The sequence below is a fragment of the Lobosporangium transversale genome (assembly GCF_002105155.1).
Source record: "Lobosporangium transversale strain NRRL 3116 chromosome Unknown BCR41scaffold_12, whole genome shotgun sequence".
Classification (NCBI taxonomy): domain Eukaryota; kingdom Fungi; phylum Mortierellomycota; class Mortierellomycetes; order Mortierellales; family Mortierellaceae; genus Lobosporangium; species Lobosporangium transversale.
The window spans coordinates 257,878-281,830 of NW_019028990.1; the positions used below are offsets into that span (position 1 = coordinate 257,878).

General features: G+C 40.6%; 8 protein-coding genes across 8 annotated transcripts; 4 read left to right on the plus strand and 4 right to left on the minus strand.

The window, feature by feature from the left end:
• The first annotated feature begins 253 nt into the window (after positions 1 to 253).
• BCR41DRAFT_320768 (clustered mitochondria-domain-containing protein) lies at positions 254 to 5,203 on the plus strand. The gene is made up of 8 exons (XM_022021409.1): positions 254 to 331; positions 501 to 569; positions 715 to 794; positions 946 to 1,117; positions 1,209 to 1,346; positions 1,468 to 3,173; positions 3,305 to 4,636; positions 4,785 to 5,203. Exons 2-8 carry the CDS (start codon positions 503 to 505, stop codon positions 5,154 to 5,156), a joined length of 3,867 nt encoding a protein of 1,288 aa, XP_021882788.1. The 5' UTR covers positions 254 to 331; positions 501 to 502; the 3' UTR covers positions 5,157 to 5,203.
• A 989-nt stretch (positions 5,204 to 6,192) lies between these two features.
• On the plus strand, positions 6,193 to 7,858 carry BCR41DRAFT_385409 (iron permease FTR1 family-domain-containing protein). Its single transcript, XM_022027664.1, has 3 exons — positions 6,193 to 6,531; positions 6,730 to 6,797; positions 6,925 to 7,858. The coding sequence occupies exons 1-3, from the start codon at positions 6,382 to 6,384 to the stop codon at positions 7,793 to 7,795; spliced, it is 1,089 nt and encodes a 362-aa protein (XP_021882789.1). The 5' UTR covers positions 6,193 to 6,381; the 3' UTR covers positions 7,796 to 7,858.
• Positions 7,859 to 8,290: 432 nt separating this feature from the next.
• Positions 8,291 to 10,764, minus strand: BCR41DRAFT_320775 (Phytochelatin synthase-domain-containing protein). The gene is made up of 3 exons (XM_022021410.1): positions 10,076 to 10,764; positions 9,560 to 9,938; positions 8,291 to 9,432 (listed from the first exon to the last, which is right to left on the minus strand). The coding sequence occupies exons 1-3, from the start codon at positions 10,644 to 10,646 to the stop codon at positions 8,406 to 8,408; spliced, it is 1,977 nt and encodes a 658-aa protein (XP_021882790.1). The 5' UTR covers positions 10,647 to 10,764; the 3' UTR covers positions 8,291 to 8,405.
• A 4,968-nt stretch (positions 10,765 to 15,732) lies between these two features.
• Positions 15,733 to 16,074, minus strand: BCR41DRAFT_394793 (hypothetical protein; the record flags this gene model as incomplete). Its single annotated transcript, XM_022028673.1, has 1 exon — positions 15,733 to 16,074. One exon carries the CDS (start codon positions 16,072 to 16,074, stop codon positions 15,733 to 15,735), a length of 342 nt encoding a protein of 113 aa, XP_021882791.1.
• A 572-nt stretch (positions 16,075 to 16,646) lies between these two features.
• BCR41DRAFT_420928 (hypothetical protein) lies at positions 16,647 to 17,242 on the plus strand. Its single transcript, XM_022029960.1, has 2 exons — positions 16,647 to 16,693; positions 16,838 to 17,242. Exon 2 carries the CDS (start codon positions 16,849 to 16,851, stop codon positions 17,188 to 17,190), a length of 342 nt encoding a protein of 113 aa, XP_021882792.1. The 5' UTR covers positions 16,647 to 16,693; positions 16,838 to 16,848; the 3' UTR covers positions 17,191 to 17,242.
• Positions 17,243 to 19,835: 2,593 nt separating this feature from the next.
• On the minus strand, positions 19,836 to 20,266 carry BCR41DRAFT_350457 (hypothetical protein). The gene has a single exon (XM_022023667.1). It carries the CDS (start codon positions 20,249 to 20,251, stop codon positions 19,910 to 19,912), a length of 342 nt encoding a protein of 113 aa, XP_021882793.1. The 5' UTR covers positions 20,252 to 20,266; the 3' UTR covers positions 19,836 to 19,909.
• Positions 20,267 to 21,401: 1,135 nt separating this feature from the next.
• On the minus strand, positions 21,402 to 22,072 carry BCR41DRAFT_420929 (hypothetical protein). The gene is made up of 2 exons (XM_022029961.1): positions 22,016 to 22,072; positions 21,402 to 21,911 (listed from the first exon to the last, which is right to left on the minus strand). The coding sequence occupies exon 2, from the start codon at positions 21,893 to 21,895 to the stop codon at positions 21,554 to 21,556; it is 342 nt and encodes a 113-aa protein (XP_021882794.1). The 5' UTR covers positions 21,896 to 21,911; positions 22,016 to 22,072; the 3' UTR covers positions 21,402 to 21,553.
• A 384-nt stretch (positions 22,073 to 22,456) lies between these two features.
• BCR41DRAFT_420930 (hypothetical protein) lies at positions 22,457 to 23,058 on the plus strand. The gene is made up of 2 exons (XM_022029962.1): positions 22,457 to 22,512; positions 22,654 to 23,058. Exon 2 carries the CDS (start codon positions 22,665 to 22,667, stop codon positions 23,004 to 23,006), a length of 342 nt encoding a protein of 113 aa, XP_021882795.1. The 5' UTR covers positions 22,457 to 22,512; positions 22,654 to 22,664; the 3' UTR covers positions 23,007 to 23,058.
• The last annotated feature ends 895 nt before the right edge of the window (positions 23,059 to 23,953 follow it).

A 23,953-nucleotide genomic window follows, 5' to 3' on the forward strand; every position in this document is an offset into this window, starting at 1 on the left:
GTACTGTACTTTGACAACAGAACCGAGGAACGGAGACACTTCCGATCGGCCCTTTTTTTTATTTTTTTTAAGCTTGTCTCATTTCTCTTTCCACTCTCCACACATTCCTTTCCCACCTCTCCTTTTCATTTCCGACCTTCTTTTTTTTTTTTTTTTTTTTTGTTGTGTCAGTCCAAGTCAGATCAGCCTTTTTGGAAGTTCATTCGTTGTACAACGTTTGCATTTTGCCACGCCAAAGCATTTTTTTTTTTTTTTTTTTTGGAACTAAGAAAGGGACAATTGTGATTCAGAAACAAACTCATTTTCTACCCCACATTTATAATACACGCAGGTACAGATCGCCAACTAGTCAATCCTAACTTGAGGGAAAGGAAATAAAAAAAAGGGGTAGCGAGGGTAGTTGATAAAAAAGTACAGTCAATTTTCTAGCTTCCTGATCATATTTTTGTGTTTCTTTCCTTTTTTTAAAAACTGGATCCACTATAATATATTTATTTTAGTCATGGCAGACAAAACACCCGAACAAACTCTCCCTGAGACAGCTGTTGCAACTGAGCAGGAGACTCAAGGTAGAAAAAAAAAAAAAAAAAAAGATAAATCATTCCGTTATGATGTGAACATGGTCCATTGGACAATGCTATTGTTTGATCCGCTCCGATCCTTATATCTGTAAATCATAATAATAAATAAATAAATGAATAAAAATGGTTATAGAGATCGAAGAGGCCGGTGCTGAGGAGTTTTACCAGATCACCATCAACCTTCCTAACAAGGGTGGTAAAGTCCAGGTCATTGTAAGTGCCGTTAAAATTGCACAACTGGATATATCACCACCAAGTCTAATTCATGTTTGGAATGACAGTTGTAGACTTTATGACTATTTGGCTAATTCTTTTCTTCACTATTTCATTTAATCCATTTATTTGTGCTTCTTGAATATTAAAGGCTAGCCCTCGTGAGGCAATTCAGGATGTTCGACAATCTATTGTTGAATCAACAGAGACGTGTATTCACTCTTGTTTCTCGCTTGCCTTCAATGGTGTCAAGCTGAATGATTTTATGGAATTGGGTGATGTAGAAGGCATCACACCCGATAGTGAGCTTGATTTGGTCTTGAGTAAGTTTAAAAAGTTTTAATGAAATGATATCGAAATGTTGCTTAGCAAGAAGCGAACGAAATTTAACAAAGTTCATTCGATCAAACATAGACAATTACACTGAGCGGGAGGCTAGGATCCATGTCAACCGTCTTCGTGACTTGCTTGCAGGACCCGCCAAATTAAACGTCAATGCTGTTGGAATCGATCCTGGCTTGTCCTTTTTATCAACCGTGTCCGGCCATGTTGGTAAGAAGCTTTAAGATACAGAGAGAGAGCCAGTTTTTGTTTTTGTTATTGTATATGTATTATCGTTATTGGGATTTGGTTGCTTACTGAAGTTATAAAATATTTATTACCGGAAATATAGAGGAACCTCCAGTAGACAACTCGACCTATGAAACTGCACCTACGACTGTCTTCTCTAAATTTGATCTCAAGGCTTCTGCAGCTCTCTCCGACTTTGTGCCCAAGGGACTTGAAAGAACACCTGTTCAGTGTGTCAAAAGCATTGCCTTGTCTGGATGGAACCCTCCTCCTCACCACCTTCGACTTCGTGGCGATCTTATGTACTTGATTGTCACCACCCTGGAGGGTGAGACTGTTCAGATCACCTCCACCGCTACCGGATTCCACGTCAACAAATCAACGTCCAACCACTTTGATCCTACTCCTCGCCAGGATGCCAAAGCTGCTAGTGACCACTCTTTGATCGTTCTTTTGGAGAAGGTCTCGCCCTTGTTTGCGACCAACTTCAAGAAGCTTCAGGAGTTCATCACCCGCCACCATATGCTTGAGGTACTTCCTGTCACAACTGCCCAGCCTGCTTACCCCTGGGCTATTCAGCCTTCACCTCACACTTACGATCCTACGCGCCCCTCAGAGGCGTACCTCAACTACGGAACCGATTCTGTTGATAGCCTACGTGACTGGAACGATGAGCTTCAATCACATCGTGAGCTTCCTCGCTCAAACTTGCAGGAGCGTGTAATGCGTGATCGTTTCCTTAACAAGATTCACGCTGATTTCGCTGATGCTGCTGTTCGTGGTGCTATGGATGTCGTTAACGGCAATGTTGTGCCGTTGAACCCTCTGGAGGCTGAGGATTCACATATGTACGTTTACAACAATATTTTCTTTAGCAAGGGCTTTGATGGACGCAACACTTTTGAAAAGCTTGGTGGAGATGATGCTGCTCATGTTGCTACCGGTAAGGACTTGGAGGGTGTCCGCACCTTGAACGGCGTCGATGTTGAAGGTTTGTACACGCTGGGCACAATTGTTGTTGACTACAAGGGCGTCCGTGTTGTGGCTCAATCAATTGTCCCTGGTATTTTCAGACAACAGGAGGAGTCCTCGATTGTTTATGGCTCTGTCGACAATGGCCCCTTGGTCAAGTCAGATGAAAAGTTCCATGAAATCTTGGGCCAGGCCGCAAAGGCTCTGCACTTGGCTGAGCATGCTGTCGATAATGGCGAGGGTGACTCCACAAAGCTTTGGACCTCATTCGACACTAAGGGTCTTATGGGTGCTGACGGTCGTCGTTACCTCTTGGACCTGTATCGTCTCAATCCTGTTGATATTGAGTTCCTTGAGAACGATTTCCCCGCCAAGGATGGAGTTCCCGAATACCCTCACAAATTGACGTTGATGAGACCTGAGCTTATGCTACTTTTCTGGGAGCACAAGCTCCGTGCCTGGATGCAGGAGCGTGCCAAGGAGATCCAGAAGCGTGCAGAGGAGAAGAAGGCTCTTGCTGGCGAGAAGGAAGCCAAGGAAGAAGAGAAGAAAACTACTGAGGATAAGAAGGGAGACGAAGCACCTTCGGACCAAAAGAAGGAGGAGAAGGCAGAGAAGGAAGAGAATGAAGAGGATGCTAAAGGAGAGGTTGCTACTCCTGCCGCTGAAAGCAGTCCTGAGGAGGACATTAACATCCTTGACTTTGATCTTACGTTCAATGTTGACGCATTCACCTCTGTCAAGACCCCTCCTGAAAGTGGTAAAACTAAGGCGGCACAAGAGAGCGTTATCCGCGAGGCCTCCAAGTTCTTGCGTGAGAATGTCATCGGTGTTTTGGTATGTAACTGGGGGTTTTTTTTTTTTTTTTTTTTTTTTTTTTTTTTTTTACATCTTAGGATACAGGCCTAATTTCCTGTTGACAGCTGCTGACCACATGAACGGTTATTTTATTATATATATTTTAATAGCTTCAAGATTTCACAGCCTATATTGTTTCACCTATTGATGGTGGTTCGTTGACGAAGGCAATGCATCGTCGTGGAATTAACATGAGGTATCTAGGTCGCATTGCTACATTGGCGAAGGAGAGCAATGAACCGGCCCTGGTTCATATCAACTATTTGGCCATGCAGGAGATGGTTGTCCGCTCAGTTAAGCGTATCATCCGCAAGGCTCTTCGTGGATTGCCTACTACCCATATCCCAGACTGCATCTCTCATATTCTCAATTGTTTATTGGGACATGAGCTTAATGCTAATCCTGTTGCTGGCTTGGCTCAAGATGACTACTCCTATGCCAAATTTACTCCTGAGAGCTTGCGCGAGGACATTCAAACAGAGGTCCAGCTGCGTTACCGTTTCAATCTGCCTGAAAACTTTGTAAAGAATATTGCTAAAGAGAAGAAGGTCCCATTGTTGAGAGATGTCTGCTTGCGTGCTGGTATCCAGATTGAGGCACGCGACTATATCTTTTCCCCTACTTCTGAGCCTGAGGCTACTTCTGCTAGCGCTGATCGAGTGGCAGCAGCAGCACCTAGTGGCAAGAAGGGCAAACAGAACAAGTCGGAAAAGAGCCACCAGGACAAGCAAACTCGCACGATTGCAAAGTCTAAGAAGCGGGCTACTACTTTTGAGGCTAATGATATTTTGACGATTTTACCTCTTGTTAAGCAAGCGGCGACCCGCTCTAGTTACGCAGATGAGGCATTTGAGGCAGGCAAGACCAGTTTGGCGCAGGGTCAGCGTCAGTTGGGGTTGGAGCTGCTGTTGGAGTCGTTGGCGCTGCACGAGCAGACGTATGGTTTCTTGCATCCAGAGACAGCACGATGCTACCAGGCCCTGGCGATGATCTACTACCACTCTGATGACAGAGAGGTTGCGCTTGATTTCCAACGCAAGGCAGTGATTGTGTCGGAGAGGACACTTGGGGTTGATTCACCTGAGGCTCTGCACAACTACTTGAACCTAGGACTGTTTGAGCACGCATCTGGGCGCACATTGACGGCCCTAAAGTATTTGAAACATGCTATTCATTACTGGGACTTGATCTATGGCAAGAACCATCCAGATTCGTCGACAGCGGACAATAACATTGCAGTGATGTTGCAATCGTTAAAGGATTTTGAAAAGTCATGTGCGTTCTTTGAGCGTGCGAAGGAGACACAGGAGTTGGCGCATGGTAAAGAGCATTTGATTATTGCAAACTGTCATCATGTCTTGGCGAAGGCCCATGCTTTCAAGGGAGATTTTGAGACGGCAGTCAAGGTTGAGAAGACTGCATATGATATGTTCCTCAAGTTGGTAAGGAGGAAAAAAAAAAAAAAAAAAAAAAAAAAATCAATTGGAACAGGATCCATGCTGTAAAAAAAAAAAAAAAAAAAAAAAAAGAAAGATGTGGCGTACAATTTTTAACTATTGTAAAAAAAAAAAATTTTATTATAATTAATAGGCTGGCGCTGAGGATGTGAGGACAAAAGAAGCCGAGTTGTGGTTGCAAGAATTAAAGAACACTGCAGAGTTCACAGCGAACCAGGCAAAGTACGAGAAGGCAGCATTGGAACAACAACAGCAACAAGCACAACAAGCTCTTCACAGGGTGACGTCTCTGTCAGCGACAGCACAAGCAGCAGCTAGTAAGGCGGCGCTGGCAGAAGCAGCAATCCGAGCAGCGAATGCAGATGCAAAGATTGGATCGAGAGGTCATTTGTCATTGAATGAGTTGTTGGATTATATCAATAATCAGCCGCAAGGATCGTCTGCAGGTAGCAAGGGCAAGAAGGGTGGCAAGGCCAACGCTACAAAGCGTGGCAACAAGAAGTAAAGACAACGCGGATTCAGCTTTTTTTTTTTTTTTGAATTTTTTTTTTTCTTTCTTCGAATATAGAATAAGGAAAAAAAGAAAGGCATAGGAGCAATGGTGACTAAACAACTTTACACACACATATATACAAATACGCATTTGCATACATTTACAGATTTGAATAAAAGAATAATCAATTTTGGCAATTGATTTTTAGTGGGATCTGGTTAGGCTGGGGTCGAGCTTAGCATCTGGCGTTAAAAAAAAGTTTTGGGATATTTACAAATTTGGATTGCCATCAGATAAGCTAAAAAAGAAAGGATATCGGGTAAGAAGCAGAGAACAAATGGGGGGAGATATATTTGTGTATATATATATATATATATATATATGTTATTGTATAGAGTATATATATATATGCATTACATGTATTGTGGGAATAAAAGAGACTGTAGCTATGCGAGAGACAAAGGCGAGTCGTATGATGACCATAAATGTCCTTGATCAATCTCCTTTTTTGCTTTGTGTTCAAGGATCGACAGAGTTTTTTCTATTGTTATTCAAACTCCACACGGTCCACATGACAAAGCAAAGAGTTGGTCTAATCGATTGAAATTGAATGGTTTTATAAATCCACACTAGTGTACGTGTAGTGTGTGTGCAGTAGTGTGTGTTTAGAAGAAAGGAAATAAAAAAAAAAAAAAAAAAAAAAAAAAAGCGGCATGGATGAGTGGTGGCACAAGGTTTTTTCTTTTGTTTCTATGAGAGAACAAGCCACTTTGAACGTGGGTTTTTGTTATCAGATCCAATATTTTTTTTGTCCTGAATTTAATGGCAGTAAAAAATCAGATAAATAGACAGCCCATTTAATATTTTTTTAATTTTTTTATTTTTTACGTACGACTTTTTACTCCTTTATTTCCCTTCTTTTTCCTCTTTTCCTCTTTTCCTCTTTTCCTCTCCCCCCCTTTTTCTTTTCTTTTTTTTTTTTCTCTTCTTCTCACACTTTCCTCTCCTTCCTCTTCGCTCTTTACGCCGTTCAACTTTTTCTTTTTTTTTTTTTTTTGTTCGTGTCACGACTTTAGTTCCTCATTCAGCTCATTCAATTGCAATCCATTTTTTATTTTTATTCTGGATTCATTACTTACGACCATAAACAACAACACAAACAACAAAACAAAGTTCTTTTTATATTCATCAATTCAATACAACCACTATAATATCAACTAAAAAGTAAAAAAAAAAAATGGGAGCAGAAGAATATTTCTCAATCCCAATCTTTTTCATCATCTTTCGAGAGACTGTCGAGGCAGCCATTATTGTCTCCGTCCTACTCTCGTTCTTGAATCAAGTCTTGACAGATGATCAAGCCGTGCGCAAACGTCTAAGTCGCCAGGTAAGAAAAAAAAAAAAAAAAAAAAAAAAAAGATAAATGTTACCTTAAAACTTGAGCTCGTTGTAAAACTATGACTATGACTATGACCCAGCGACTAATGTCTGTTAAACCTTCCTTCTTCTACTTCTTTTACTGCGAACTACAACTTCCATTACCATTTATTATTATTATTATTATTATTATTATTATTATTTTTAGGTGTGGGCTGGTACTGCACTTGGGTTACTTATTTCGCTGGCCATGGGAGCAGGATTCATTGTTATCTGGTACGTATTTTATAGAATCATTGACTTCTTTAACTTGTCCTTTCAAAAAAAAAAAAAAAAAAAAAAAAAAAAAAATTCACACGCTTATTTTATATATATGTTTTTTCTCTATCTCTTTTTCATCCAGGAATCTTTATGCTACCAACCTCTGGGCGATCAGCGAAGGAATCTGGGTTGGATGCTTCTCATTCGTGGCCGTGATAATGATTACAGTGATGGGAATTGCCATGCTTCGAACCAACCAAATGCAAGAGAAATGGAAGCTCAAGTTGAGGAAGGCTATGGATGATGAAAATGCAGAGGGTCTCGGGAATCAATCCCGTAAATACGCTCTGTTCCTCTTACCTCTCATCACAGTCTTGCGTGAAGGTTTGGAGGCCGTTGTCTTCATCGGTGGTGTCACCTTCACAGAAGAACTTGAAGCGATCCCCTTGGCCATCTTGGCAGGGTTGGGTCTAGGTTGGTTAGTAGGATTTGCCATCTATCGTGGAGGCAATCGAATGGGACTTCATCGATTCTTTGTAGGATCTACTTGTTTGTTATTATTGGTCGCTGCAGGATTGGTCGTCAAGGGCATTGCAGCGTTCGAAGCAGATCGATGGAACAGATTAACAGGAGCACAATCGGATGATGATGGTACATTTGATCCTCGAGTCAATGTCTGGGCCCTCAAATGCTGTGATCCTAAAACACCCGATGCCGGATGGTGGGGCGTGGCCAATTCATTGGTCGGTTGGAGCAACGTGGCCTCTTACTGGACCATTGGCTCTTATATCCTTTATTGGGGTCTGGTCTCTGCATGGTTGATTCGATCCAAGACAAAGAAGACCAAGGCTCTGACGGCTGAAAAGAGACCTCTTCTCGCAAACACTGCAGGTCACATCGATTCTTCTGCTACTGTTGTCGCTGCCTCTGCTCCTACTCATGCTCCTGCTTCTACATCTACATCTGGAGGATATCGTCGTATTATGGATGATAACGAGATTACTGTCGCCTAAGAAAAAAAAAAAAAAAAAAAAAATTCCCACGTTGGCCCTCCTCCTCCCCGTTTTTGCCTTCCCCTTCGCCTCCTTCATTTATTTCTTTTTAGTACACATAATTTTGTTTTTATTTTTTATTTTTTATTTTTGCACATAGTCTATTAGTTCGCATATTATACATATATTCATACACACCCAATTTGTTTTCACCTTTTTTTTTTTTTTTTTTATTGTACAGTTGTCTGGCAGCATGTTTTAAGCTGACAGGTAATAAAGCAAAAGCAAATAACCAACCAAATATACAAATACAAATACCAAATATGTTATATTTCTATACAGAAGTCACCTTTTTTTTTTTTTTTTTTTTTTTGCAGTAATAGGTTTCCTTACAATTTCATATGAAAAAAAGGAATGAATGCTCATGTGACAAACCAAGATTATAAATTTACAAAGTGTCAAATGCCAATGAAAATAGGCTTACTTACTACCCTCCTTGTCTTGCGTCAACGTTTTTTTTCTCATCTCCTTATTTCCTTATTTTTTGAATTATTTATTTCCTAAAAGTCTAAAAGTGGAGTTTATAAGAAAAAAAAAAGGAATAAGGTATATATCAATCATAGTCTATATTTTATACTTTTGTTGTTGCTGTAGTCATAATCTCAGATTTGGGCCCACAGCTACAAAAACTGTTCACAAGATCAACAATTCCAGTTCGCATCCTCTCTGCTTCTTCCTTCAGAACACGATGCTGTCCCTTGTTGTGGCCTTCATCATTCAAGGCTGCCCGTCGAAGCCTTTCAAATTGCTTCGATACATCCACAGGTAAGGTCAAGAACAAGGTGCTTGGTGAGCTCATTAAAAAAAGTGTTCCAAATACTAGAGCACTCTCATGTTGTTGACTCGATATATCAACATTATCAGGCGCAGGGAAAGCGGATGAAACGAGCGAAAACAATTCTGTGGATCGGACAGATTGAATCAATTCGGTCGTATCTCGAAGTCGATGCGCTTGTTGTTGACTAACCCAGAATGCATACTCGCGTGGAATGCCCTGTAAGACAACCGAAAACATCCGGTCCAATGTCTGTGGGTTCTCCATCTGAATACGACTCGGAAGGTCCTTACAGAAAGTCTGTGCTAATGAGGTCCAGCTCATCTTGTTGTCAGCTGTATGATTGGGTGTTTTGGTGGCGCTTGTAGAGGAGCAACTAGTAATATTCTTAAAAGTCTCTGAAGCAGTTGTTCCTTGTGCAGCAGAAGTGGTGATATTATAAGCATGCTCCGCTGACATTGTTGTAGTAGTAGAAGCAGCCAGAACAGTTTTTGAATCCACTGCTTGGGCAACATTCACTGTGGCTGTGTTCGATTCTGTTACAGTCGTTGTCGTGCCTGATGTGAGATTGCTAGTAGAAGCCTCTCCTGTTATTGGAGCATTGGGTTCGATAGTTGCCTTGGGGATCTTGCATAATGAAATGGCTGGCTGGTTTGGGTTGGCTGACAATAAAAAGTAACCACGCGATGTCCCTGTCTCCACATCAATTGGAAACAAGGACTCATAAAGTTTCTCTACAGAGACAAAGTAAGAAGGGTATTTGAATCTTGCAGTGTCCAGCACCAGTACCATCCCTGCCTTGGGCACATATCCTCCAATAGGGCTAATCGTTTAAAACATCAGCATAATGTTAGTCTTCTGAATTCTGGGCCATGGGAAATATAATATATACGCGACAATGCTAAAAAAAAAAAAAAAAAAAACATCTCCAAATGCAAGTTGGACCTTACCTAAAGTGTCCATCTCCTGTCTGACCAAGAGCCTTTCTTGAAAACGATACGACCATATGGATATCATCACGACTGCAGACCATTTCTAGGTCTTTTTTAAATTGCTCCAATGATGTTTGGTTTGCTCGACGAACTTGGACATCACAGTGACATTTGCTTAAACAGGCAAATTGATTAAAAGTGATACCCTTGGCCTTGACTTGTTCTGTCGGTGCACAGCACTGCAATAACTCGTCACTATACCATCGCCAAGCGCCTTTCCATTGTCTCTGTGGATCTACCTCCAATGAATTGAGAACCATGGCTAATGAGCTGGGCCCACAAAAGGCTGTCTCACTCTGTGTCGTGAAATTTCCCACAAGAGAAAAATAACCTTCGCCTAAAAAAAAAAAAAATAGATCATCAATTTATTAGTCCATGCATAGATGACAAAAAAAAAATTTTTTTTTTTTTTCCTTTAATGCAGATTACCCGTTAGAACAAATAAAAAATATTAGATGTAGATAGATCTATTACCATAACCTTCTTCAAGCATCTCACGAAACAATTGTTTGCCTTGAGGACTTGTGAAACTGATTAGATGATCGGGTAGTTTGCGACGATAAAATGACTTTTTTAGATTCAAATTATCACAGGAGGGTTTTTTAACAGCTTGGGCGGAGAGTCCCGTAGGGTCATAGGAGAAAGGAAGTATTCTTGGTATATGGGTAGAGGAAGAAGGAGCAACACCAGAAGCAGCAGAAGCGGCGGCGGAGGAAGGGGTAGTGGTAGCAACAACAGGCGGTGGAGTAGAAGAACTAGTGGTTTTCGTTGAAGCAGAAGCATTAGAGCTCACAGAACAAGGAGATGTGGCCTTGGGTGCAGCTGTAGGTGTGCTTGTTGCTGGTTTCGAAGACTTTGCAGTGGTTGAAAAGAATGAAACAGATGGGGAAGAAATTGAAATCTTCTTTTGAGGAATTGAATTCAAACGGCAGGGACATGAATGAGGAGTGAAGATGAATCCTGCACCTTGACCTCTACGGCCAGTTGAGGCCAAGGTATTAATCAGACCATTCTTAGTGGCGAGCAAGGAACGATTGGACGCCATGTGTGTTTATTACAGTAAGGGAGATAAGGGAGGAATAGGCGTCTATATAATGGAGAGAGAGAGAGTATGTGAATGTATATGAGAACAAGAAAAAATGAGTGTCAATGTAAAAAAAAAAAATAACGAAAAAGTGGGCGCAAGTGGAAAAGGAAATAAAAAGAATAAAAAAGCGTGACCTCGAAAATGGAAAAGATCGGGTCATTTCTGGAGAATCTGATAAGAAAAAAAAAAAAGATCAGGCATGCCCGCAATAATAGTTTTAGTCTCCCTTAATCAAATTAGGATCTGATAAGACAGTAAAAAAATTAATAAATCAGGCACTCCTCTCTTTTTCTCCCGCCTTGTCTCACTTAGTTTTAAACTTCTTTAAAAGGCTCACACGCATTACTTCTTGCGCAGTATGCTAATTAAATAGTGCATACTGTGTGGATTTTTGCTTGCTGCTTGTTTTTCAACTCTTTATCCTAGAAGCAAGTATACAGCCAGCTATTACTAGTGCATGGTCATGTCGTGCTTTATCACCGATAATGCTGTATTCTAATTACAAACGAGGTTGCACTAATTGAATGCAAATAGAGAGCATACAAGGCCCCAGTGGGTGTTTTTCAGAAGAGTAAGTGTTATCTATTTCATGGGCATGTAAAGATAGATTAAAATAAGCCTAATTTTCAACTACTTCTTCACCCGCAACCTTCCATCACTGCACATCCATTTTCAAGTGACGAGGAGAAATACGGTAATAAATAAAAACCTTTGGGTTCTGACTTTGATCCTTGACCTATGTCACATACTATCCACGATCCCATTTACCGACAGAGCACATTTCTGTTTCGCCTTTAACCTTTTCAGAGGTTGACAAGCTCCATCATGATATCTTGGACGCGCTGGCGAAGACGGCATTTACAAGTCTCCGAGTCCCTGAACCTTTATCATCAAAATCTTCTCCGCCCTCATCGACTTTGATAGTCCAGGCTCCTAACTATTTTTCTTGATAATAGAGTCACCCATACCCTCTGCCTCGATTATCGCAAGTACCCCAAGACTGACAACGTCTTCTCGCTCCTCTAAGAAGCAGAAATGTGTGTATTACCATAGGACCTTGACACAGTCTTACTCCCTCATTGATAAAAAGTGGTAAGTCCAAGCAAGTGTGCAGAAAAAGCATTGAGGTTTATACCAGTTAATGATATGATTCAAAAATAGACATTTAGGTAAATGGAGAGAAGAAAGTAGATCTTGTTTCAAAAATTCCAACATACCCTCTTCTCACCCTACTAGATGCGAGTTTATTCTTTGTCCGTCATTCTCACCTTCTGGGATGGTCTGTTTGCAATTGTGGGCTCAAATATTTGGTGTCATTGCCAACAAGACAGCACTTCTAACGTAAGTAACCCATTGGGTTCTCCACAGGATTCTTCATCTCTATCCGTTTTTACAAAACTCTTTGATAATAGTATCACAAAATTCTGCCTTTTCTTGCATACAAGATCGCATAATGATCACAGCTTTATAAAGTTCTAAATGCCCTAGTAGAAGGGAGGACGGATTAAACCGCTTTATTCGTCTAGAAGGTAAGTGGATAATGATGGCTTCATTCATAAAGAATGAACCATTGTAAAAATTTCTCAAGGAACGGGTATAATGCTTTTTTTTTAAAAAAAGACAAAATTTCATCCACTTGATTGGTATTCGATTTAATTCTCCAGATTCGTACCGGCTGATCCTCCTGAATATGCAGCTTCGATGTCGATTTTTATGACACGCTGTCTTACATGTTTTGAGCATTTATATGGATTCTGGATGACCGTATTTCTGGTGGTAAGAAAGTTCTGAACTTTAAAATCGTCATATACGTCTCCTGGCACCACAAAATAGAGGAAAATAGTATCATCACTTCCCTTCGACTTTGATTGGTCTCCCTTCAAGCAGGGTCCAGTAATACAATCAATCGTCTGACTGGAGATCCCTAAAGGGAAATCTAATATCACCACGTCGAAATAAGTGATAAGCATAGATTTCAAACAGTGGGCCTTTAACTATATCCTCTCCGCCTATGACAAGTCTCGCCAACACATCGACCCAAGTGTTATCTTTTATTTTGTCCATAATCTGTGATTCGACCCAACGAGATGCCCACACCAGGTAGAAGTCGAGATGGTCAGAAGTGGGGACTCTATGGAGTAAACGACTAAATTCACTCGCTTCTTTTCCTCGTGCAAAGAGGCTTAGAAGATCTGCTGGTTTCTCGAGTGTACTAATGGCATCATTGACGCGGAATAACGCAGCTTCTTTAGCACGCTCAGTATTTTTTTGATTTTTGGATAGTACATCGGCTGGACACTGTAGAACCTGTCTTGGCACGCCCCCCAAGTAGTAAAAAAGCTCCTCCAAAAATGCTTCACTCACTACATGAAAAAACTTTACACTGGCTCTACATTCCTTAAGCTCATCCAGACTCCAGAGTGACATGTGATAGTAGCTATCTGGTGTATTTTCCTCGGTGAGTTCATCGTAATGCTCATAGAGAGTTCTTGGCGATACTGAAAATATCGTCCTGGCTTTACCTGGTTGAGGATTTTTACCACTATCAACTAAATACCACGTTTCACGTTGCTCAAGGAAATTTTCGAAATCTACTCTCTCCCCATAACATTGGCAAGTTGTTCCTCCGTAGGCATAACATTTGGTATTCTGCTTCTCTTGGAAAATAATAATCGGTGGATTTTCCTCATCGTGTTCGGCAAGGAGGCGGATGGCAAAATAGACCAAAAAGGCCGACTTCCCAATTCCAGGCGTTCCAGTGATAAAGAGTCGGTTCAAACGAGTTACTTCATGAGGGGTACTTAATTCGGATGTAATATGGTCATAAAGCTCTTTATACTCATCTCTGATATAAAGATGCCTTGTTTTAGCAATAGGGAAGATACAACCCTCAGGGGCAGTCAATATTTTGGAATCCTTGATACCACCAGAATTTCGGAGCTCGCGAGCCACGCTAATAATGCTGTAGTAAATACTATCTACTGATGTCTTCCCCATGTACGAAAGCAGCTTGACCCTCTCTTTCGAGTTTAGACGCGGGATGGCAGGGCTACCATTCACTATCCCTTTCGTTACAAGCCCTGCTTCTGTAATCGCATCCATAAGAGGATTTCTGCTTATACTTGGACGAGCTTTTTTAGAGGGTGACTCTGATAAAGGAGATAGAGTGATCAAAGTCAATATTTTTGATTTATTGCACTGCACATTACTCTAAATTGATCAATAACCAGGTTCTCAGCCAAAAGCACTCACCAGAATCTCCATCTTGTTTTCTTTTCTGACCTAAGTATCAAAAGCGAATAATGAGAAAGAACGTTGAGTTATCAAGACACAAACCAAATGGCGACATTATGCACATGGCCGTTTAAGATACAAACCAAGCTTCATCAGCTGGAAATATCAACAATCAGTCCATCAAGAGCCAAAGATATACCTCGCTGTGGTGGCTTGACAAAAACATGGATAGTTTTCTCTGGAAGTTCAGAATTAAATATGTCCCCAAGCTTCCTTGACGCGGGTGCGAGAGCCTCTTTTGACTCGATTTCTGACTCGACGACGGTCTTGTCTTCGTCAGGGATGGAGACCTTATAGAGGGTGAGATCTTTGGGCTTAATGCTTGGATCCACAGTAATATTGGGGTAGATTGCTTGCTTGAGCATCCCGACCGATTTATCGCAGAAAATCTCTACTGGGAACGACCTTGCTTCTCCCTCGACAACGCAGTTCAGCAGTAGCAGTGGGATGGCGCGCTTTTTTCGTTGTGGGTGCTGGTTTACTCTTTTTCGTTTATTGAGTGTGGAGGCATCCTCAGGCTTATTTGCAGTCATTTTTTTTTGTGCTTGGCTCTCTGTGGAATCATTTGCAGCCATGTTTTTTTGTGTTGAGCTCCTTGTGGTGGCCATTGAAAATTAAGATGAGTGTGGTTGAAATGCAGGGAGAATGATGGGTAAATAGGCAAAGGTATATTCTATACTCTTTCACACTCGTGGTCGCTGTATGAAAACAATAATGAAAGATGTGTAAGGCAAAAAAAAAGAAGGAAAGGAAAGGAAAGATAAATTTGTTCCTTTATTTCAAGGTTAGGCTTTGCGTGAGAAAATATTTTTTCAAATCAGCCACGTGCCATTTTCTGGGTCATTGTGACGTGACAATCTTTAGTGCGCAAAGAACTCATTTCTCAGTCTCGTCACCAGCCTGAGGACGAAGTTCATGTGCACATGCACAGGCTGGGACCAAACTTGACATTTTGGCCGGAGGTCTCTTTTTTTAAATTTGAAAAAGTTTCAAAGTCAAACACACCGCTAGGAAAGGCTCTTTTTTTTTCTTAGTCATTTACACCATAGGGAATAGCTTTTTTTTATTTCTTTTAATTTTTCTATATTTGTTTAAAGGTGAGAATGATGAGAGGTAAATTTCGTAGTGATAATCAGATGAATAAATGAGATTGTGAAGAAAAACAGTAGCATGCTTCACACGTAGGCCATTTTCCTCTGATCTGTAGGACTTTGCTTGAAAAAAAATGATTTAAAAAAAAAAAAGCTGTCCCCTGTGGTGAAAATGACTAAGAAAAAAAAGAGCTTTTCCTAGCGGTGTGTTTAACTTTGAAACTTTTTCAAATTTAAAAAAGAGACCTCTTATAATTTAACTGTAACCTAGACAAATGTGCTTGGGTCTTAAGGATGCCATCTCAGTCATATTCGCTATCTATCTTTTTCCCTCGCGTCCCGGTCACATCCCTGAACGTGTTGCTCAAACTTTTTAAAGCGTACCCCTTCATCAATCATCTTTCCTGTACCTCAATGGGACCAGAGCACCAATGCCAAGAAAATTCGGCCGAAGATGACTGGTAGTACGGGGCATACTGGATAAGTAGAATTGGATGAGAAGAGTACTTAAATATTAAAATAATCAATCTTAAACCTTTTTTTTTTTTTTTACTTTATTTAAAAGCTTCACAGGAGAAAACTATATTCTCTCTTCCAAACATCGGCTCACACCAAAGTGCTGATTTTACTTGCTCTCAGTTGCTTTTATTGATTTTGGATTAAGAAAAGTAGTTGGGGCACGAAGTTGGATCCCTTGAGGGGATACCGGACTTGCCAAAGGACATGCTGTCCACCCACTGCGCATTATATTGGGTCTTACCCTTAGCAAGGGGAGTATAGCTTCCAGTGCAATCGGTGCTTGAGAATAGCTTAACATCTCCTACGTCTCTGTTGTAGATCTTGGCCGTTTGGGTGTTGATGAGGCAATAGCACGCTCTGTAGCCTGAGTATTCGTAAAAAGTGCGAGTCCAGCCCGCGCTGTTTGTGATATCAACATGGTAATCTCCTTGAGCAAGCGCACCAGCTGCACAGAGTGCCAACAACAAGAGTGATTTATGCATTTTTTTTTTAGATCGATATCTATTGCAGAGAAAAGCCAGGAAGAGCAACAAGAGTTCAAAAAAAGATCAGAAGGCTTGAGGGCACAGATCCTGAAGATCAAATACTAAAAGAATAAGGGAACAGGGACTTACGGTGTGTATTGAGAAAGAGGATGATGAGCCATTTGTTGGTGGGAAAGGCCCTGTTTTTATATGAAGCATGATGTCCTGTGAAAATAAATCCTGGGACTCGATCGCTGAGATCGAACTCTAAAGTTTACACTAAATTGCCACTATCAGGGTGCTCTTTCCCAAACCTACCGAAATCAATCCTACTGTTGCATGTTACAGGGTCTACTTCAAGGTAAAAGAGAGAACAGAAAACAGGTTCTTTGCTTTCTAATTAATTGCTTTTTTGTTTTGAGTTCGGAAAACGGCGTTTGCAAATAAACTAAGCGAGCGCCCCATATTAACTCAAAGGGAGCGCCGTGTGCGCACAAACTTAAAGAAAGCGCCGTTGAACTCAAAGAGTGCGCGCTTTTTGATTTAGTGTGCATGGAATCATTCCATTCTTCGGATACAAATATCTCCGTTCTCCTCAACACAAACCTTTCATCACCGATCTCTTTTCTTATTCTCTGTATGCCTTCATTCTTTTTTTTTTTTTTTTTTTTTTTTTAAACATACTTCTTTGTCTCTGAATTAGCTAATGCCCTGAACTTCTGACTTGCCTGATGCCTAACATCCTAAATCTCTCTTGTTTCTTCCTTTATGGCTTCTCTAGAGTGACCAGCAATGTATAAATCACTCGTCTTGTTGTTAGCAGTTTGCTCGAACGTTGTCCTCGGCTACCACTACGTTACGATCGAGAACAACGCTGCCAAATATTATTCGACCGCTGCACTGCAAGATCTGGAGAGAAAGTGCATCTGTGTCAAGAATACTCAAACCGCTGCAATCAGAGGAGTCAATGGAGGAACCATCAGGCTGTTCAAATCTAACGACTGCACAGGAACCTATCAAACTCTAGGAAGCAATAGCTACCTAAAGAACACATACTGGGTGAACAGCTACTCATTCGGTGCATCGGGTATGGCATCATCAGGCCCAAATGGATGCCCAAACTACTTTGCCTAGGAGCACTATTAGCTGTGGTGTGGGTGAAGAAACACAAATAAATGAATGACTGAAAGATGTTTTGCTTGCTTGCCAATGTACAAGAATGTGTTATGTGTCAAATAAATGTAGATGTCGCTCCTCCGTAACAACGGAGGATGGAGCAAGAATAGTGAAGCCTTAGCTTTAAAAGCGATCTGGCTATAGTAGTAAGCAACCTCAATCTGCGTTGGAAGAGCTGGCTGTATAGTGTGATACAAGATGTAAGCTTATGATTAGGATCACTCTCAATGGAAATGCAGTACCAGGAAACAGGAATATGCATCGATGATAAACTCTCCACAGGAAAAGGGCTCCACCTATTTTATAACAGAAACTGCAATAGCTATAAGGTGGAACAGAGGACTAAGGAATACTGCACCCGGGTGTAACGGAATTCTGACGGGGGGACGGGGGTGTTCGCGGGGGGTCAAAATTCAATTTTGACGTGGGGGTGTATTTCTCCTTTGTTCTTTTGGCGAAGCTGCAAATCCTAGAGACAATGTTTGGGAGAGGTAACGTGTGAAGCTTCCAAATAAACTTTTTTTTCTTTAAGTCTTGGATTGTTCCTGTATCATGAGAGTTGAGAAACATGACTATTAGCGAACTGAAACAGGGCCTGTGCTCGATATTTTGATACGCGTTCGTTTTTTTCGCATCTTTTTTTTTTCTTTTTTTTTCTGTTACTTCTAAACTCTTTTTTTGTTTAGTCCAGCTTACCATAACTTTATCCTCTACCTTACACTTTTACATATTTGCCTAGGTCACCTTTTCATTCCTTTCAATTTTACGCTTTTACGCCTTTACTCAGGGCACCACCACGAAGCGCCAGCTCAGACCAAAGAATCTTCTGATAAGAAATCGAGCTCCAAAGGAGAACCATAGCCCTACTTTTCAACTCCCATTTCAAATACCCACAACCTTCTCCCTCTCCACTTTTGCCCTTTGCTTACAGAGAAATGGTTGCAAAAGATAGTCCTTTATAAATATGCGTGCAACGCTGTGTAAGGTGCCGTTGAGTAGGCGTCGCTTAGCCGTTCTTCGTGCCATTGCTTGTAATGTTGTATTTATATACTGTATATTTGAATAAATGCATTCTATGTCCTTCCAAAAATGGTCGAACCTCAATGATGAGTCCCTTCAAATGTCGTTCATGACCTGCATGATATAACCAGCCTTCAATGATAGGGTTCTTCAACCATCGATACATGTGTATGATTAAATTGATTGGACACTTAAAGGCATAGAATATTTCTATGCTGTGAATGCTGAAAAACATGGTTTCTAGGAAATTGAAACTTCATACGAGTTTTTTTTTTTTTTTTTTTTTTTTTTTTTAAGCAGCAGTGTTGATATATGATATAATTGATAGGCTTCTTCTAAACTGTTTTTGAGCCCAGTCCGTCTCTGCGCTCCAAAAAAAAAAAAAAAAAAAAAAAAAAAAGTGAGAAACACGAACCAGTGGCGCAAAGGCCAAGATCTTGGTACTTCTTTGTGCTTAATCACTGATCTATCCCTTGGACTGTAAAACGGGCAAATTTGCTCATTTGGCTTTCACCAATTCATGGGCAGGCAGATCCAGTTCTCCGTGCTTTTTACTAACAGATACCAGCCGTCTATTCCATACCAAAAAAGAAAAAAAGAAAAAAAATTCAGTAAAAAATCAGTGAAGAAAGCCAGCAAAAACCGTATGCCTAGTTATATCATCATGATGTGCTATGCCCACCATCCATTTGCCTTCAGTCCTTTGCGCACCTAGCAACCTTCATCACTTCTTTCCTCCTTCCCCCAGCCTAAAGGAAAACAAAGCGCCGTTTCGGCTCCTTTTTCGCCACAGGTGTGAATCCCCCATGCTGATCTAGAAATGGTTGTCATTTTGACTTTAAAAAACCGATTGGTTGCAGGCTCAAGTCTTTGTCTCTAGCTTGCTCTGCCCCTGTGTTTTCCCAGACGAAAGCCCTTGAATCTATCAATCCGGAAAAAGTAGAGGACGTTACGGTTGACAATACATGAGACCAAAGCCAAGGATCATTTACCGAATTTGGCTTCGTACTGTCCTGGCGAAAAGTACTTGAGTTTGATCTATGTCCACCCAATAGTTGTTGAAAAGGATCGAGATGACCGGAATAGTGACAAAATCTGGGATAAGGAGTCAGATTCAGAACTCGATTGCAGCCCATTGATGTAACTCCTTATGGCTATTGATGGAAGCAATATGCCGGGTTGTCTTCCTGAAGAAGTGGTTGCCTTGCCCGATAGCGTGAAGGATTACAGGCGAGTATATGAGCGACCAGGCTCGTCTAATAGAGCAAACAATATTAGAGAAGCAGCAGTAGTCATAGCAGGAAGATATGTCAATAACCAATATGTTGCAGCTAATGTACAAACCACATTTAAACCTTGGTTTCAACCTTGGACATTTTGTTTTTATTTTTTATTTTTATTTTTATTTTTATTTTTATTTTTATTTTTATTTTTATTTTTATTTTTAATTTTAATTTTAATTTTAATTTTAATTTTAATTTTAATTTTATTTTTATTTTTCGCTTTATCTACTTGGTATAGCTTTAAGTAAAAGATCATATGTGTTACTGCAGGATACAAGCGTTGCGTCCCTCAAACATCAGCTCATACTCAAAGGGGACACATCAAAGTGCTGATTTTGCTTGTCCTCAGTTGTTTTTTTTTTATTGATTTTTGGTTAAATAAAGTAGTTGGGGCACGAAGTTGGATTCCTTGAGGGGATGCCAGCCTTGCCAAAGGACATGCTGTTCACCCAGTACGCATTATATTGGGGCTTGCCCAGACCAAGGGTACTATAACTTCCAGTGCAATCAGTGGTCGAGAATAACTTAACATTTCCTCCCTCTCTGTTGTAGATCGTGGCCGTTTGTGTTTTCTTGAGGCAATAGCACGGTCTGTGGCCAAAGGAGTCAAATAAAGTCTCCATTCTGCCTTCGTTATCTATAATATCAACATTGTAATCTCCCTGAGCAAGCGCACCAGCTGCACAGAGTGCCAACAACAGGAGTGATTTATGCATTTTTGTTGATCGATATCTATTGTAGAGAAAAGCCAGGAAGAGCAACAGGAGTTCAAAAAAAGGTCAGAAGACTTGAGGGCACAGATCCTGAAGGTTAAATACTTAGAAGAGTGTGGAGGGAATGGGAACTTACATTATGTATTGAGGAAGAGAATGGTAAGCCATTTGTTAGTGGGAAAGATTTTATATGAGTCCAGGGACTCGATTGTTGAGATCGAACTCTAAAGTTTACACTAAATTAAGTGAGCGCCGCACATAAACTCAAAGGGAGCGCGCCGTGAACAGGCCCACTTGATTGCCCAAACTATTTGCCTAAAAGTACTATTGGATGAAGGAATACAAATAAATATATAAGATAAATATATATGTATTTTGTTTGTCCAAGAGATGTATAAATTAGCGTTAGGGATTCTGAATTTACTAATATGGTAACAGGGAACATGGGTTTTCACCTGTGAAATTTCCAAATAGAGTAAAAAATAAAATTAAATATTCTCCGATGTCATTCTTATCAATTTAGATCAAACTGTTCTCGTTCTTATATTAGTGCTTCAGATCGCAAGAATGTCAACAACGCCATTTTCTTCAGAGAGTATAGACAGCTCGGGTATCAAACACACAACTCTACATTATTACATTAGGCTGTGTTCAGTTTTATCCAGAATGAAGACAAAGGATTCTACGAAATCTTCCAGGGGCTCAAATGATATGCAATTTGATGGAAAGCTCTGTGGGTGGCACGGACCCTTGGATCTGGTTCAATTCTTCCACAATAAAAAGTTCAAGCAAGAGTTGTTGAAAAGGATCGAGACGACTGGAACAGTGACAAAATTTGGGATAGGGAGTCAGATTCAAACTCGATTGCAACCCATTGATGTAACTCCTTATGGCTATTGATGGAAGCAATATGCCGGGTTATCTTCCTGAAGAAGTGGTTGACTTGCTCGATGATGTGAAAGATTACAAGCGAGTATATGAGCAACGAGACTCGCCTGATAGGGTAGACAAGAAACTAAAGAAGCAACAATAGTGAGAGTAGGAAAGCTGCTAACAAATGATATGTTGCAGCAAAATATACAAAGGATATCAAAATCTTTGGGCGTTTTTTTTTTTTTACTTTATTTACTTAATATGACTCTAAGTAAAAGATCGTATGTGTTGCTGCAGGATATGAATGCTGCATCGCTCCAGTATCACACTTTTTTTTTCATACGTGAGAATTGTACTGTACATTAGTTCACACTCATAAGTGGCCCACACCAAAGTGCTGCCCGCTTTCAGTTGTTTTTATTGATTTTTGAATTAACCAAAGTAGTTAGGGCATGAAGTTGGGTCCCTTGAGGAAATGCCAGACTTGCCAAAGGACATGCTGTACACCCACTGTGCACTATATTGGGTCTTGCCCTGAGCAAGGGGAGTATAGCTTCCAGTGCAATCAGTGCTTGAGAATAGCTTAACATCTCCTCCGTCCCTGTTGTAGATCTTGGCCGTTTGTGTATTCTTGAGGCATTTGCACACTCTGAAGCCAGTGTAGTCGTAGAAAGTGATTGTCCTGCCTGCGTTGTTTGTGACATCAACATGGTAATCTCCCTGAGCAAGTGCACCAGCTGCACAGAGTGCCAACAACAAGAGTGATTTATGCATTTTTGTTGATCGATATCTATTGCAGGAAGAAACAAGAGTTCAAAAAAGGTCAGAAGACTTGAGGGCGCAGAGTCTCTGAAGATCAAATACTATGAGGGTGTGAGGGAGATAGGAACTTACATTGTGTATTGAGGAAGAGAATGGTGAGCCACTTGTTAATGGGAAAGCCTGTTTTTTATATGAAGCATGGTGTTCTTTCTGCGAAGAGAATTCCGCGGTCCGGCTGCTGAGGATCGAACTTTAAAGTTTACACTAAATTGCCCACGATGAGGGTCCCCACATGGTCTGCTACAAGATAAAAGAGATAACAGAAAACAGGTTGTTTGTTTTCCTAATTGCTTTTCTAATTTGAGTTTAGTTCTCAAGTTGTTCCAACTGTTCTGTTCAAACAAAAGAAAGAGAGCGGCGTCTATAGAGCGCCGCACATAAACTCAAATGAAGTGCACACAAAACCTGAAGAGTGTGCTGTTGAATACCAAGGGAGCGCCGTTTTTTTTGATTTTAAGTTCTCGTGGCCCTTGAGTTTGTGTGCATTGGATCATTCCATTTTTCGGTACAAATATCCCCCTCTCTCCTCAACACAAACCTTTCATCACCGATCTCTTCTCTTATTCTCTGTATGCCTTCATTCTTTTTTTTTTTTTTTTTTTTTTTTTTAAACATCTTTGTCCCTGAATTAGCTAATACCCTGAACTTCTGACTTGCCTGATGCCTAACATCCTAAATCTCTCTTGTTTCTTCCTTTATGGCTTCTCTAGAGTGACCAGCAATGTATAAATCACTCGTCTTGTTGTTAGCAGTTTGCTCGAACGTTGTCCTCGGCTACCACTACGTTACGATCGAGAACAACGCTGCCAAATATTATTCGACCGCTGCACTGCAAGATCTGGAGAGAAAGTGCATCTGTGTCAAGAATACTCAAACCGCTGCAATCAGAGGAGTCAATGGAGGAACCATCAGGCTGTTCAAATCTAACGACTGCACAGGAACCTATCAAACTCTAGGAAGCAATAGCTACCTAAAGAACACATACTGGGTGAACAGCTACTCATTCGGTGCATCGGGTATGGCATCATCAGGCCCAAATGGATGCCCAAACTACTTTGCCTAGGAGCACTATTAGCTGTGGTGTGGGTGAAGAAACACAAATAAATGAATGACTGAAAGATGTTTTGCTTGCTTGCCAATGTACAAGAATGTGTTATGTGTCAAATAAATGTAGATGTCGCTCCTCCGTAACAACGGAGGATGGAGCAAGAATAGTGAAGCCTTAGCTTTAAAAGCGATCTGGCTATAGTAGTAAGCAACCTCAATCTGCGTTGGAAGAGCTGGCTGTATAGTGTGATACAAGATGTAAGCTTATGATTAGGATCACTCTCAATGGAAATGCAGTACCAGGAAACAGGAATATGCATCGACGATAAGCTCTCCACAGGAAAAGGGCTCTACCTATTTCATAGCAGGAACTGCAATAAGGACTATAAGGTGAAGTAGAGACTATTCGATATGACGGGATGTGAAGGGATATGAAGGAGCAGAGGATCAGGCATCAAGACACAAAGTAAGTCTATGAAATACAAATGGATCGACTAATAGTTCTGTAGTCCGAATCTTAAAGAGAAAATTTGCGTCGGAAAGGGTCGCTAGTACAGATAATGAGCGAAGGAAATCCTTCATCATCTTTGCTGCACAATCTGAATACAGATAAGGCCACTGGGTTGGTTGTTTTTAATTGTGGTTATATAATGATTTTTTTTTTTTTTTTTTTTTTTTTTAGTGAATGAAAATACTTTCTCTATAGGCATCTTTTAGATTCTCTTTCTCGAGTGCACCCTGTCGCCATTAAAAAGTAAAAGAGAAAGATAACGATGTGATGTGAGCTTTTGGACAGAGTGTACCTGTTATTTAGAGCCGGATATCAAAGATCAGATCTCACTTTTTTTTTCCTACTGAGGGCACAGCGGTAATTGGTTGCACTTAAACACCACCAATTTTATTAGAAATGTATAAAAATAAAAGCACCAAGTCGTAAAGTATAGAGAAATAGCGGAGTGAAAT

Coding starts and splice junctions, on each gene's coding strand:
- BCR41DRAFT_320768 (XM_022021409.1), top strand. CDS start 503: ATGGCAGACAAAACACCCGAACAAACTCTCCCTGAGACAGCTGTTGCA. Junction 1,118..1,208: donor TGAGCTTGATTTGGTCTTGA/GTAAGTTTAAAA, acceptor GATCAAACATAG/ACAATTACACTGAGCGGGAG. Junction 1,347..1,467: donor AACCGTGTCCGGCCATGTTG/GTAAGAAGCTTT, acceptor CCGGAAATATAG/AGGAACCTCCAGTAGACAAC.
- BCR41DRAFT_385409 (XM_022027664.1), top strand. CDS start 6,382: ATGGGAGCAGAAGAATATTTCTCAATCCCAATCTTTTTCATCATCTTT. Junction 6,532..6,729: donor GCAAACGTCTAAGTCGCCAG/GTAAGAAAAAAA, acceptor TATTATTTTTAG/GTGTGGGCTGGTACTGCACT. Junction 6,798..6,924: donor GCAGGATTCATTGTTATCTG/GTACGTATTTTA, acceptor TTTTTCATCCAG/GAATCTTTATGCTACCAACC.
- BCR41DRAFT_320775 (XM_022021410.1), bottom strand. CDS start 10,646: ATGGCGTCCAATCGTTCCTTGCTCGCCACTAAGAATGGTCTGATTAAT. Junction 9,939..10,075: donor GATGCTTGAAGAAGGTTATG/GTAATAGATCTA, acceptor TTTTTTTTTTAG/GCGAAGGTTATTTTTCTCTT. Junction 9,433..9,559: donor ACAGGAGATGGACACTTTAG/GTAAGGTCCAAC, acceptor TTAAACGATTAG/CCCTATTGGAGGATATGTGC.
- BCR41DRAFT_420928 (XM_022029960.1), top strand. CDS start 16,849: ATGTATAAATCACTCGTCTTGTTGTTAGCAGTTTGCTCGAACGTTGTC.
- BCR41DRAFT_350457 (XM_022023667.1), bottom strand. CDS start 20,251: ATGCATAAATCACTCCTGTTGTTGGCACTCTGTGCAGCTGGTGCGCTT.
- BCR41DRAFT_420929 (XM_022029961.1), bottom strand. CDS start 21,895: ATGCATAAATCACTCTTGTTGTTGGCACTCTGTGCAGCTGGTGCACTT.
- BCR41DRAFT_420930 (XM_022029962.1), top strand. CDS start 22,665: ATGTATAAATCACTCGTCTTGTTGTTAGCAGTTTGCTCGAACGTTGTC.